The sequence below is a fragment of the Sus scrofa genome, chromosome 3, assembly GCF_054392235.1.
Source record: "Sus scrofa isolate SSC_HxYL_T2T_F1_AM1 chromosome 3, Sscrofa_HxYL_maternal_Yorkshire_Landrace_v2.0, whole genome shotgun sequence".
Classification (NCBI taxonomy): domain Eukaryota; kingdom Metazoa; phylum Chordata; class Mammalia; order Artiodactyla; family Suidae; genus Sus; species Sus scrofa.
Window position 1 is genome coordinate 114,188 of NC_139385.1, and position 13,033 is coordinate 127,220.

General features: G+C 56.4%; 1 protein-coding gene across 14 annotated transcripts in view; it reads right to left on the minus strand.

Annotated features, from left to right (window-relative positions):
• Positions 1-12,752, minus strand: part of LOC110259821 (uncharacterized) — a 58,615-nt gene extending 45,863 nt beyond the window's left edge. For 9 of the 14 annotated variants that reach the window (XR_014839879.1, XM_085016216.1, XM_085016215.1 and 6 more), the window contains exons 1-2: positions 12,654-12,752; positions 6,934-7,146 (exon numbers count right to left, since the gene is read on the minus strand). Coding sequence is in view for 7 of the 14 variants with exons in the window: in XM_085016216.1 (XP_084872342.1) it covers positions 6,934-6,936 (3 nt within the window). In the remaining 7 variants the exon portion in view is untranslated. Of the gene's footprint in view, positions 1-2,542; positions 2,653-6,933; positions 7,147-9,080; positions 9,168-12,653 lie in introns of those variants that run through there. The other 5 variants (XR_014839878.1, XM_085016213.1, XM_085016212.1 and 2 more) reach the window with 3 other exon arrangements.
• Between the last annotated feature and the right edge of the window lie 281 nt (positions 12,753-13,033).

The following is a 13,033-nucleotide window of genomic DNA, read 5'->3' on the forward strand; positions in this document are numbered from 1 at the left end:
GAAGACGGTGGGCAGCCTGCAGTTTTCCTGCACGTTTCTCCCCATCTGGGATCTCCCACTCTCTTCAGCAGCCACCACCCACCCCCCAATTTCATGGCCTCGTTTTCCTGGTGAAGACCTGGTTTTCCGCAGGGCGCTCTGCCCTCCCCGGTTCCCCCAACCCCCCGGGGGCACTGCCTGCTCATAGAGGCCTCAGGCTGGAAGCCACGGAATGCTCTTCATACAATAACCACCCCCCCATCTGCTGCTGCTGCTGCTCAGTGCCAGAGGCCTTCAGGCAGCTCCTTTTTGCATTTTGTGCAGATTTTCTTGTTGTTTTCTGTGTGGGGGCGATCTTACAAAATCATCGCAGGAAGCAGAACCAGCAATTACCCATCCACTTTTAGAACTGCCTGGGACACAAACCTCACATCCTTTGAGTCACATTCGGAAAAAGTGTACATTTCATTTGTTTCAAAGGTCACGACGGCTTCACAGCAAGGGACTTGAGAAAGAGCATTCCCTCCTAACAGAGGGCACAGCTGCGGTGTAGGGACAGGGCCCTGGGGAGCCCTGGGGTTTTGCAGAGGTGGGGCTGGGCTGGATGGTACCAGAGACAGAGGTCTCTCTCTGCTCCCGTTCCCTCATAGCAACTTGCTCTGGCCACCAGCCATCTCCTGCATTCCTTCCTTCAAAGCCTCAGGACAAAAGAAGGCAAACCTCAGAGTTCCCATTGGGACTCAGTGGTTAACGAACCTGACGAGCATCCATGAGGACGTGGGTTCAATCCCTGGCCTCGCTCAGTGGGTTAAGGATCCAGTGTTGCCGTGAGCTCCCGGGTAGGTCACAGATGTGGCTCGGAACCCGTGTTGCTGTGGTGTAGGCCAGTGGCGACAGCTCGAACTAGACCCCTAGCCTGGGAACCTCCATATGTTGGGGTTGCAGCCATTAAAAAACAAAAAACAAACAAAAAAAACAAGCAAACCTCTTTCTCTCCACTACCCCTGAAACTGACAACACCTGAACCCAGACAGAACCCAGATGGGGGCTTGAACCTATGGTTTTTAAATTAAGACCACTCAGCCCGTGTCTGGACTTACTGAGGCTCAGGTTTTTTGTGCAGAAGATCAGCGAGAGACCAAGTGATAGACAAGAAGTGGACTTACTAAAACAGGAGGCTTGTGAGAGATGCGAGCGGGCAGGCAAGGAGGCTCTGCCAAGCATCGGGTGGGCTACAGTGTTATTATCCAAGGGCTTGGGGAGAAGACCACTTCTTCCTGGTTCTTAGAGCAGCACCTCCTCCTAGGTATCCGGTAAGAGAGTATTTGACCCAATAAGGTCAGACTAGGACTGTCAGGGGCTTATTCAAATCAGCAGAAGGGGGGTCCTTACCCGCCTGCCCTTGGCCTGAACCTGAACGCAGGCCTCACCCCACCCCGCACCCAGTGACCGGAGGCATATCTCGAGCCTCCACGAGTCCAGCAGGCTGCCTCCTTCTGAGGTCCCTCTTGAGCAGTTATTAACGCACAGAGATGTCCCCAAATCCCCTGGGTCCACTCTCTATCTATGGCCCCTCTTGGGAGCCCTACAGCTCCCTGTGTGACTGTCCCACCCCTTCCCTTCCCCACCCCCTCCCCATCTGAAGAGACTCTCTCCAAGGGATTCCCCGACTCGTCCGCCCCCTCGCCATGTCCACATCCACGTCCACTCTCCAGCACAGCCCTGCCCTCACCTGAGCCCCTGCAGCCGTGTCCTGGGGGGCTTGCCAGTCTCCCCCCAACACAAGCCAGAGTCCCTGGCTGACACCCGCCCACCCGCCCCCTCCTGCCCACATGTCAAGTGGAATCTGAGTTCCCGGAACTCCCGCAGCTCCCAGGCCGCCCCCGGCCTTACCTGCCCCACAGCCTCTGCCTACAGCCCCCAGCTGTCCTCATCCATCTGGACAGTCACTCGACTCAGTGTCCACTCCCCAGCACGCCTGCCCTGGCCCCGGGTTGAGGGGGGGCCGCCCTCCGCAAGTATCCCACCCTCAACTTGGTCAGCTCTGGCTGCCGTGACAAACCCCGGAACCTGCCCTACAAACAGTGGACACTGACTGCTCCCATCTAGGGACTGGAGGCCCGGACCAAGGTGGCCTGCTGGGCCTTCCTGGGCCCTCACCTGGCGGGGGCGGTGGGGGAGGCCCAAGGGCTGTCTTTTTTTTTTTTTTTTTTCCTTGTCTTTCTGCCATTTCTTGGGCCACTCCCACGGCATACAGAGATTCCCAGGCAAGGGGTCCAATAGGAGCTGTAGCTGCCGGCCTACACTACAGCTCCCGGCAATGCCAGATCCTTAACCCACTGAGCAAGGCCAGGGATCAAACCCGCAACCTCATGGTTCCTAGTCAGATTTGTTAACCACTGAGCCAAGACAGGAACACCCTGAGGGCTGTCTTACAGCAGCATAAAGCCCCACCCTCATGACCCCGTGGCTTCCTCACACTGTCACGGGGGGGGGGGGGGGTGTTAGGACTCAACACGTGAACTCGGGGACATGAACAGACAGAGCAGCCTCGGACACTCACGTGTCGCTGCTCCTGCCACTTTATCCGGGGCGGGGGGCGGTGGTTTCGTGTCCATCACTTCCAGCCGATCCTCTCTGGGTCCTGGGTATCGGGGTGAGGGGCCCGTGCACCTGGGAGACCGTTGAAAGCTGCGGTCGCACATCTGAGCTTTGGTGTCAGACAGACCTGGAGTTAAATCCCGGCTCCACCCCTTGCTTGCTGTGACCCCGAGTGAGGCCCCATGAGCCCATTTATCCACCTGTGGAATGTCTTTGAGAGCTTACCTAGCCCCTGGGTGACAGGCCTTCTCCTGTGGTCAAAATTTCACAGGCGTGGCATTCCCGTCGTGGCTCAGTGGTTAACGAGCTTTACTAGCGTCCATGAGGACACAGGTTTGATCCCTGGCCTCACTTAGTGGGTTAAGGACCTGGCGTTGCCGTGACCTGTGGTGTAGGTCACAGATGCGGTTCAGATCCCAGCTGCTGTGGCTGTAGTGTAGACAGGCAGCTACAACTCTGATTCGACCCCTAGCCTGGGAACCTCCATAGGCTGTGAGTGCAGCCCTAAAAAGAACCCCCCCAAGAAAAGTTCACGTGTGTGTTGGCTGCTCACACCTGGGTGCGTTTGTTTACACGGGCGCACGTGCACACACCACATGCACACACGTGCCAGATCCCAGGGGCCCACAGAGCACGGTCACTGGCCATAAAGGACCACAGGGTCAGGGCACTGACCTCCAAGGGATGAAGAAGCTGTGCTCTGGGGTTGGGGACCAGCCACGAGACTTGTGGCTAAAGGTGCTGGTGTCCACAATTTGGTGTCACAGCACGGCTGGGAGGGGCCCTCTGTCTCTGCACCTGGAGAAGTGTGGAGTTGGCAGGACTCAGTCTGGTTAGAGAGGAGCAGCCAAGTTTGGTCCTCAATTTTGCCCAGAATTCCCCAGAGCCAAGGAATGTCCCCCAAGCAGTCTGGTCCCTTCCCTCCGGGTCAGCACAGGCGTGAGGGCAGGTCCAGGGCACTAGGTGAGGGCCCAGGACCAAGGAGGGTTGGCAATTCAGAACACCTCCACCCCGCTGTGCAGGAGGAAGAGTGCCCCTTGCTCAGGGAAGCAGCTTGGCCTGAGAGTGCCCAGGGCCCTGACTCAAACCCCGTCCCTGCTCCCCTCAGGGCACCGCAGACCCCACAGTAGCTGGTGTCTGACTGGAGCTTCTGGGCTGTGACCTCGACTCATCACCCTGTGACCTGCTCAGAAACGACCCTCCCGGCTCTGGACCAGCCCTTGGTCCCTGGCTTCTTCCTAGGGTTCCCCTGGTGTCACCTAAACAGCCCAGACTGTGCCCATCTCCTCTTTAAATATTTTTGAGCAGAGGACGGCTGATTTTAAAAATATAAACCAGGAGATCCCTTCAAGGATCAGCAGTTAATGATCCAGACTAGGATCCATGAGGACCCGGGTTCAATCCCTGGCCTCGCTCAGTGGGTTAAGGATCCTGCGCTGCCATGAGCTATGGTGTAGGTCACAGACGTGGCTCAGATCTGGCGTGGCTGTGGCTGTGGTGTAGGCCGGCAGCTGCAGCTCCGATTCGACCCCTAGCCTGGGACCCTCCATAAGCCGTGGGTATGGCCCTAAAAAGCAAACAAACAAAAAAAAGCAAAAAGGAAAGAAGCGAGGACCTAGTGTGTGATGCTAGTGGTTGCCATGGGCACCGGGGCCAGTTTCCTCTCCTGTAAAAGATGCTATCACCTCCCTACCCCCAGGGCCGGCCCAGTGGAGGGATGTTTTGAAGACTCTATCACAGCCTGACACAGATGGTGAAACCACCGCTTTTCATGGTAATAGATTACTCAGATTTCCCAAAGCATTGCAACAGCGAGTTCCAGCAGAAGCTAGCGGATCCCACCCGCTGCAGGGTCAGATGGGACCGTTAACAGGGCTGGTGGACGGCCTCACCCCACCCTGGGGCCCCTCCCCTCCTCCAAGTGGAAACAGTGACAGCAGCCTGGGGGCTCTGGAGGAGCTGAGGGAAGTGAGTCACCCTGCGGGGGGGGGGGGGGGGTTCAATGTGAGTGTGAAGATGCCTTCTCCACTGCCCCGACCAGGGGAAAGGGCTGTCCTAGGCCAAGCAGGTGCCGCATGTGGGCCAGGACTGCAGCCCCTCGGGCGTTTGTCTTTGCACACCTTTTGCCCGTTTTTCACTTGACATGACACTCTTTTTTTTTTTGCTTTTTTTTAGGGCCGCACCCATGGCATACGGCAGTTCCCAAGCTAGGGGTCCAATCAAAGCTAAAACTTTCAGCCTACACCACAGCCACAGCAACGCAGGATCCTAGCCAAGTCTGCCTACACCACAGCTCAGGGCAACGCTGGATCCTTAACCCACTGCGCAAGGTCAGGGATCGAACCTGCAACCTCATGGTTCCTAGTCAGATTCGCTTCCACTGCACCATGACGGGAACTCCGCAATACTTATTTCTGAAAGTTTTTATTTGGAAGGGGGTATGTCTGTTTCATAACTATCCTCCCACTTTGTTTTTCATCCTAAATTATAATTTCAACATCACTTCAAATTTATTTAGTGTGTTTTCTTACAAGTTTTTCTAAAAAAATCTTTTTACCTTAGAGCCAATAAATACTGTCCTGCTTTGTTTTGTCTTTCTGTTCTTTTGCGGTTTTCTTTTGAAGTCAAATCAGTGTGGAAATTACCATATTCTTTTTTTTTTTTTTTTTGTCTTTTGTCTTTTTAGGCCAGCACCCACGGCACATGGAGGTTCACAGGCTAGCGGTCCAATCCAAGCTGTAGCCGCCAGCCTTCGCCACAGCCACAGCCACGCAGGATCCGAGCCGTGTCTGCAACCTACACCACAGCTCACGGCAATGTCAGATCCTTAACCCACAGAGCGAGGCCAAGGATCGAACCCGCAACCTCATGGTTCCTAGTCGGATTTGTCTTGACTGTGCCACAATGGGAACTCCCCACAGTTGGTTTAGAAAGATGCAGATGCACTTTTTCTTTAACTTATCCAGAGTCCTGCAGCCCAGAATTAATCTGCTCTCCAGGCACAGCTGCCCTCCCTCACGGTTTCTATAAGCTTGGTGCCACAGCCTCGGCCTTCCCGTAAGGGTCTGCTCCTGGCTTGTCTACTGAGATCAGGTGTCAGTCTGTCCCTGTTCCAGTCTCCAAATTACTGCCGACTCTAGAGGAATCGTGCTCTTGCCACACATTCTAACACCTCCTGCTCCGCCCCATGCCTCTGCTCACCTCTGCAGATGCTGGCAGCCACGTCATGTGTGAAGGGCCCACTCTGCCCTTGGGTTGCAGCTGTGGGCAGGTCCTCTTGGCATCCAGCCACTCCCACACCCGCCTGGTCCCTCTGCCCTTGGCTCACCCGGAAACACCCGCGTGGTCTCAGGGATGCCACACCCACATTCCAGCTTCCTGGGCTGCGGGCGACGTGTCTTTCACTGTGTTTGCTCTTTCCATGATTTCCTAACGCTCCAGAGTCTCAGTGAGAAGGGCAGGGAGCCACCCTAGCACCAGCAGACCCCAGGATGACCATCTTAGCCTGGTTGCCAACAACAGAGGAACCCAAGAACAACCGGGACCCGGGGGCTCATGGCTCGTGGCTCATCTTAGGAGCATCAGGCCTTGCCCCAACCTGGGAGAGCGGGGTCAGGGGAAAGATGGACGCTGAGCCTGGACCACGAGGCCTGGCTGTCGTGGAGGCAGCATGTGGCCGGGGTCAGCACGCCTCCCCCTGTACACGGAACAGGCCTGCCCAGCCCCTGGGCCGGTCCCTTCTCCCCTCCAGCCTGTGCTATGAGGTCTCAGGTGCCCCTGAGATCTGGCTCCCCTCCCATGACCCCTGTGTTAAGTCCACCCCTTGGCCATGTGTGCGGGGGGACAGTTCCCTTCTCCTGCAGCCATTTCCTGAGGATCTGGACGACCAAACAGAGGGACCCCTGGTGAAACCTCCACCAAAGCCTCTCCCTCCAAGGACAGCCCCAAAGGCATTTAAAAAAAAGTGGAAAAAATTCAGGTTTTCAAAAATAGTAGATGTTATGAAACACACTGCACAGTTCCTCTTTTTTGGATAAAACAGAAAACACATGGTTATTTTTAGCCCCCAGGGCTCCACTGGGAACAAGTGATGTCCACACAGAAAGGCCCGTTCGATCAGCTGCCCCCGGAGGACAGAGCCACCGTGAAGGACGCGGGCCAAAGGCACACGGCCCCCCAGGAAGCCTCTTCCTCCTCTCACCCAGAGAACCAGCTCAGGTCCCGAGGCCCCGGGCTCCGTCCCCTCGTGGGTGACAGTGAGATCTTAGATTTATGAGGAGGGTTTAAGAAAGACATTTGCCCCACGGGCTTTGCCCGCTACCCCCCCATCCACCCCGCCAGTGGCGCTATTACCATCGCTGTCGCCGTCAGGGTTCATCTGATTTCGATGTTCATGCAGTAAGTCATCCCTCCGGGGACCAGCCATCCGGACGACTCCCTTCTCCCAGGAAGCTGACCCCTGTGTCCTCCTCGTGCAGACAGGACGGTGGAAAGGACAGCCTCCAGGATTTCACCAGGAGACAGGCGCGCGTCTGAGCGGGGCCCCACGGCCGAAGCTGGAATGACCTGAGGAAGAGCATCGGCTTTCATCATCAACAGAGTGAAGGTGCCATTAAATGAAGTGACGGTGCCAGCTAATCTTCCAAAGACCGCAATGTCTGAGGCCATACTGATAAAAACATTCAAGTAAATGGTCAGACAATAAACCAATGTTTTCCTACATAAGACTTTCCCAATAAGTCTTATTGGGAGCTCCCGTTCGTGGCTCGGCAGAAAGACATCTGACTAGGAACCATGAGGTTGCGGGTTCGATCCCTGGCCTCGCTCAGTGGGTAAAGGATCTGGCACTGCCGTGAGCTGTGGTGTAGGTCACAGACATGGCTCAGATCCCGTGTTGCTGTGGCTGTGACGTAGGCTGGCAGCGGCAGCTCCGATTCAACCCCTAGCCTGGGAACCTGCATATGCCCCAGGTACAGCCTTAAAAAGACAAAAAAAAAAAGAAAAAAAAAAAGAAAAAGTCCTATTAAGAATAAAGGAATGAGGGAAAGAGAACATCACCATTAAGCAAACAACCCCTAATAACCGTTTCCAGCAACCGGGCAAAAATCTGAGAAACAGGATATCGGCATAGCCTCCAAGCCTCTTCCCTAAATGTGTATTAAACATTACCTTGGGGGAGGCGGGCAGAAACGGTCATTCTGCACATATTTTCAGAGCAGGACTTCTCAACAGCACTCTGCCTTCCCTTCCCCACTAAGTTTTTCTTTTGTGAGAATCTGCTTACCTAGGAACCTCAGAGTACTTCCGATTTTTTTTTTTTTTCCTGTCTTTTTGCCTTTTCTAGGGCCGCTCCTGCGGCACAAGGAGATTCCCAGGCTAGGGGTCAAATCAAAGCTGTAGCCACTGGCCTACACCATAGCCACAGCAACGCCAGATCTGATACACATCTGTGACCTACACCATAGTTTACGGCAACGCCGGATCCTTAACCCACGGAGCAAGGCCAGGGATCGAACCCAAAACCTCATGGTTTCTAGTCGGATTCGATGGCCACTGAGCCATGATGGGAACTCCAGAGTAATTCTGATTTAGAACACACCAAAATCTTGAAACAACGAATTACAAAAACCACAGGCTAGGAGTTCCTGCCGTGGCGCAGTGGTTAACAAATCTGACTAGGCACCATGAGGTTTCAGGTTTGATCCCTGGCCTTGCTCCGTGGGTTAAGGATCCGGCGTTGCCGTAAACTGTGGTGTAGGTCACAGATGTGGCTCAGATCCTGCGTTGCTGTGGCTCTGGCGGAGGCCGGCAGCTACAGCTCCGATTAGACCCCTGGCCTGGGAACCTCCCATATGCCGCGGGTGTGGCCCAAGAAATGGCAAAAAGACAAAAAAACAAACAAACAAACAAACAAACAAACAAACAAACCCCACAGGCTGGGAGTGTGAGTCAAAGGAAAAATAAAGCCACATGGTCAAACAGGCTTGCTCTGTACCTGTGCCCACTCCCCCTACTCCTCCCACTCCCCCCACTGCCCACTCCCCCTACTCCCGGCCCACACAGGAGGGACGAAGGTCCAAGATCCCTGGCCTTGGTGAGCAACGTCACAGGTGACCAGAGAAGAGGAAGACGTCGGAAGGCTACCTCAGCACAGTAGAGGCCGAGCTGCAGGGCCTCAGCTCAGAGGGGCTGGGGACGAGGGAGGGAGCAGCACAGCCCCCACACACGCCACACCAGGAACGGCTGGAGGCCCGAGGAGTGGGAGAGGGCAGAGGGTGTTCTGCCAAAGTGGCATTTGGGCATTTTCTCAAAGGGCCCTAAGGAGGGCTAGAGAAACTTTTGCTTTGGGTGAGGCTGAATGACCCTCCCCAGGCCCCCAGGTGCTGAAAGGACAGCCATCTACACTCCTCCAGGCTCCCTGCAAACAGGGAACACGGCAAGGCCCTGGCCCTCCATCCCCCTGGTGGGAGAAGACCAATCTTGTTTTAACCTGCGTTTACCTGGTGGCTCACGTGCTGACCCTTTTTTCGCACATCCAGCGGTCATCTGTGTCCTGGCGCAGCCCATCCTGCTGTCTGCTGAAGAGTCTGTCGATTCATGAAGGGCGTGAACTTTCTAGGTGAGCCCCAACTCCCTATGCCCTGCTCACTGCTCATGCGCTGTTTCAACTATGAGGGGACATACATGAAACTTTCCGTCTCCTCCTGTGGCTCCTGTTCCAAGGTGGGGGCCACAGTCAGGGTCGTGGGAGCCGTCTCAGTGACAACGTCGGATCCTTAACCCACTGAGCCACCAGGTAACTCCTTGTCTACTTTAGAGGGAAGACTTTCTGGTGAGAATTGTTTTTTCTTTTTTTTAGGGCTGCACCTGCAGCATATGGAGGTTCCCAGGCCAGGGATGGGTTGAATTGGAGCCGTAGCCGCCGGCCTACACCACAGCCATAGCAACACCAGATCCAAGCTACATCTGTGACCTACCCCACAGCTCACAGCAACGCCAGATCCTTAACCCAGGGAGCAAGGCCAGGGATGGAACCTGTGTCTTCATGGATGCTAGTCAGATTGGTTTCTGCTGCGCCACAACGGGAACTCTGTGACTAGGAATTTAACTGCCATTGAGGCACACCCTGGAGAGTTGCCAGAACACAGAGAAGTCCCCTCCTTAAAAGCAGATGCCTGGGGAGTTCCCGTTGTGGCTCAGTGGTTAACAAATCTGACTAGGAACCATGAGGTTGCGGGTTCGATCCCTGGCCTTGCTCAGTGGGTTAAGGATCCGGCATTGCTGTGAGCTATGGTGTAGGTTGCAGATGCGGCTCAGATCCCGAGTTGCTGTGGCTCTCGTGTAGGCTGGCGGCTACAGCTCTGATTAGACCCCTCGCCTGGGAAGCTCCATATGATTCAACCCCTAGCCTGGGAACCTCCATATGCCGCGGGAGCAGCCCTAGAAAATGCAGAAAGACAAAAAAAACAAAAAACAGACACCAGGCACATACTCTCCCCAATGCCCCTTCAGGACCCCGGGGGAGCCTGCCAGCCCCAGCTCTCCCACAGGGCACCAGGGCCGAGTCCCTGGCAAGTGGGTCATCCTGGGTGTTCTTTGTCCTGGGCAGGGAGGTCACTACTCTCAACAGCAGTGACAATCCACTAAACACAAATGTTAAAATGTTATTAAACACGTGGTTGAAAGAGACAAATTCGCCCCTGCCTGGCCTCCAACCTCACGCCTCTCTCCCTTGCCTCCAACTCTGGTTCTCATCCTCAGGACAGGGGGGCAGAGACCCGTCCTGCATTTCCCTCTCTGAGATCCAACCCTAGGCTATCGCACGGCTGCAGCCTTCTCTCACTGAGGACGGCAGGGAAGGGCTGCGGGATTAAGGGCCAGAGGCACTGCTGTGCCTGCATTCGGTGCCCTGGGACACAGTCGAGTTCAAGTGCGTGCTGTGTGTTCTGGAAGGGTTGGGTGCACACACAAGAAACAGTCACTGCCTTCTGTGCAAGCCCCAGCAAGACCCCGGGGAGAAGCCCATCTGCAAGGGGCAGGCAGCAGCTGCTCTCCTGCAGGCACCCTTGTTCATCTCAAGGCAGGGCATGGCGCTGCAGCTGGGCCTGCAATGGCCCAGGCTGACCCCGACTTACTGGGAAGCAGAGGATGAAGTCTGGGCTTGTATTCTGGGCACCTTAAGCTGACATCCTCCCACCCCCTCCGCCCCCCAGGTCTCTTCCTACAGAAGGGTTTCTGGCTAGGGCGAGGGATCCAAACACTGCTGGGGGCCCTGGGAGATCCAATGGGAAAGGCTGTCTATTTGAAGGAGGATCCCAGCAGAGAGGTCTGAGCTCCTGACGGCCAGCTAAGAGCCCAGCCTGCCCATCTGCAGACTCTGAGCCCTCTCTGTGGCCGCGCTAAGGATTCAGAGGTGCCTGGAGGGAATGCAGCCCCAGTAACCCCAGAGAGAAGCTGTCCCCAAATCCCAGTGACGCATGCACTTTCCTGAGTGCTGGGATAAAGGGGTGAAATGCTGACAGGTGCAGGGTGCAGGCCCGGGCCTTTGTGCAAAGGTCATTGAGCTGGTGCAGGCCCCACCTCTCCCTCTCTGGGTCAGGGCTCAGCATAGACCCCGCAGTGCACAGACCAGGCATAGCCACTCTTCTTTCTCTTGACCTCTGCTGATCCTCACCAGGCTTGGCCTCAGTCCTGCAGTCTCACCCTCTGCAGCTGATCTGTGCCCTGGGCTCACCTCGGACACGTTTGGGATCCAGGGGTCAGGAACCCAGGGCTGTGACTAGTCAGGAGTCCATACCTCAGCCAGAGGACCTGACTCCAAGGCTCCTGCGCCACGCAGATGAGGGCCGCTGGGGTGCGCCTAAATGCCCGCCCAAATGACCACATCACAGAAAATCAAAAGCGGCCCAGGATAAACCAAGCATCAGACAAAAACGAAAATATTAACAACCCACTGTGTTAAACTGGCCTGTGCCCATTTAAGCTTTCCATTCAGGGCTTCGCACTGCGCCTGTCCCCTCCTCAGGTCACTGCGAGAGAGCTACCTGAAATCGCTCTTAGGGACACTGGAATCCACACATCGGCCTACCCTGTCCCCTAAACTAGAGGTGAGCGGAGTGGAGGCAGCCTCCTAGTCCCGGCACAGACTGGGGGCTTGGCCCGCCAGGCCCACAGCGGAAGGCATCTGGCTCGGGTCCCCGGGGACACCCTGTCCATCCAGCCTCAGGATCTGCGCGGGCCAGAGGCGCCCCGCGGTCTGAGCACAGGTGCGCGATGGCCCAGCTCCGCCAGCATCAGCCTCCTGGTCATTCGTGCGGGTCCGCCCCTCATCTCATCCCCACCACCAGGCCTCCTTGTCATCGCTTCTCATCCCTGCGCCTCGTCCACGCTTTAGTGTCCAGGCTAACCTGGTCCCTCAGACCTGGGCACACCGCTGCCTCCATTCAGGCAGCTCCAACCTGGGAAATAAGATCCAAGCGGCTGCGGCGTCAGCGAGGGCAGCCGGCTAAACTGCGGGACTTCCAAGGCCTTTTAAAATACTGGAAGACACCCGCAGCGGGCTTTTTGTTCACTCTCCTAGGAGGTCTAAGAAGTCCAAGCTGAAAACCATTCCTTGAGACTCTCCAGGTCAGGAGAAAGGCCAAGGGCAGAGACAGGGATGAGGAGGGTTAGGCAGACGGGGCCGAAATGGGAAAACGGATGAACGACGGCAACCCTAGCCCTTCAGCAAAGCTGGAGCACAAGGAGGAGAGCAGAGGCTCGGCGGGACGCGTCGGAGAAGGGAAGGGAGGGAGGGCACACGGGGAGCTCGGGCAGCAGGGCGGCGGGAGACGTGGGCGGAGCCAGAGTGGCGGCAGGGGCGGGGCGTCGGCGCTTCCCGTCGGCTTGCGATGGCGTCACGGGCCGCGCGGGCGGTGAGGACCTAGCGCGTCACTCCAATGTGCGCCAAGGGGCTGGGCCGCTCTGCGTGAGAAGCAGGCCGCCTCTCAGCAGAGGCTCCTGCCTGGCAGCGGCCGCACACCACAAACACTCCTGGGGAAACCGGACAAGCGTTACAGACCTGCGAGACGCACCTGAAACCTCAACTCGCCTGCAGACCGTGGGCTTCTAGCCACGCGGGTGCAGCGGCTGCCGCCACTGCGCCCGCGCAGACCGATTGTCACGCCAGGCCTGCGCGTGCGTGTGCACGCGCCCTCCCCGCGTTCCCTAGCAGGCCCTCCGCTCTGCGCGTGCGCCGGGCTCTGAGCGCGTGGCCGGAGCGGTCCGCGCCTTCGGTATGGGTTTAAGCGTCTAAGCGCGAGTTAAGCATAAGGGCACAAAATACTTGTAATTTTTCATTTTTGTAATTACAAAATACTTGTAATTTTTCTCTGACAAGGGCCTCATAAGAATTACGTTTTTCTGGAGTTCCCGTCGTGGCGTAGTGGTTAACGAATCCGACTAGAAACCATGA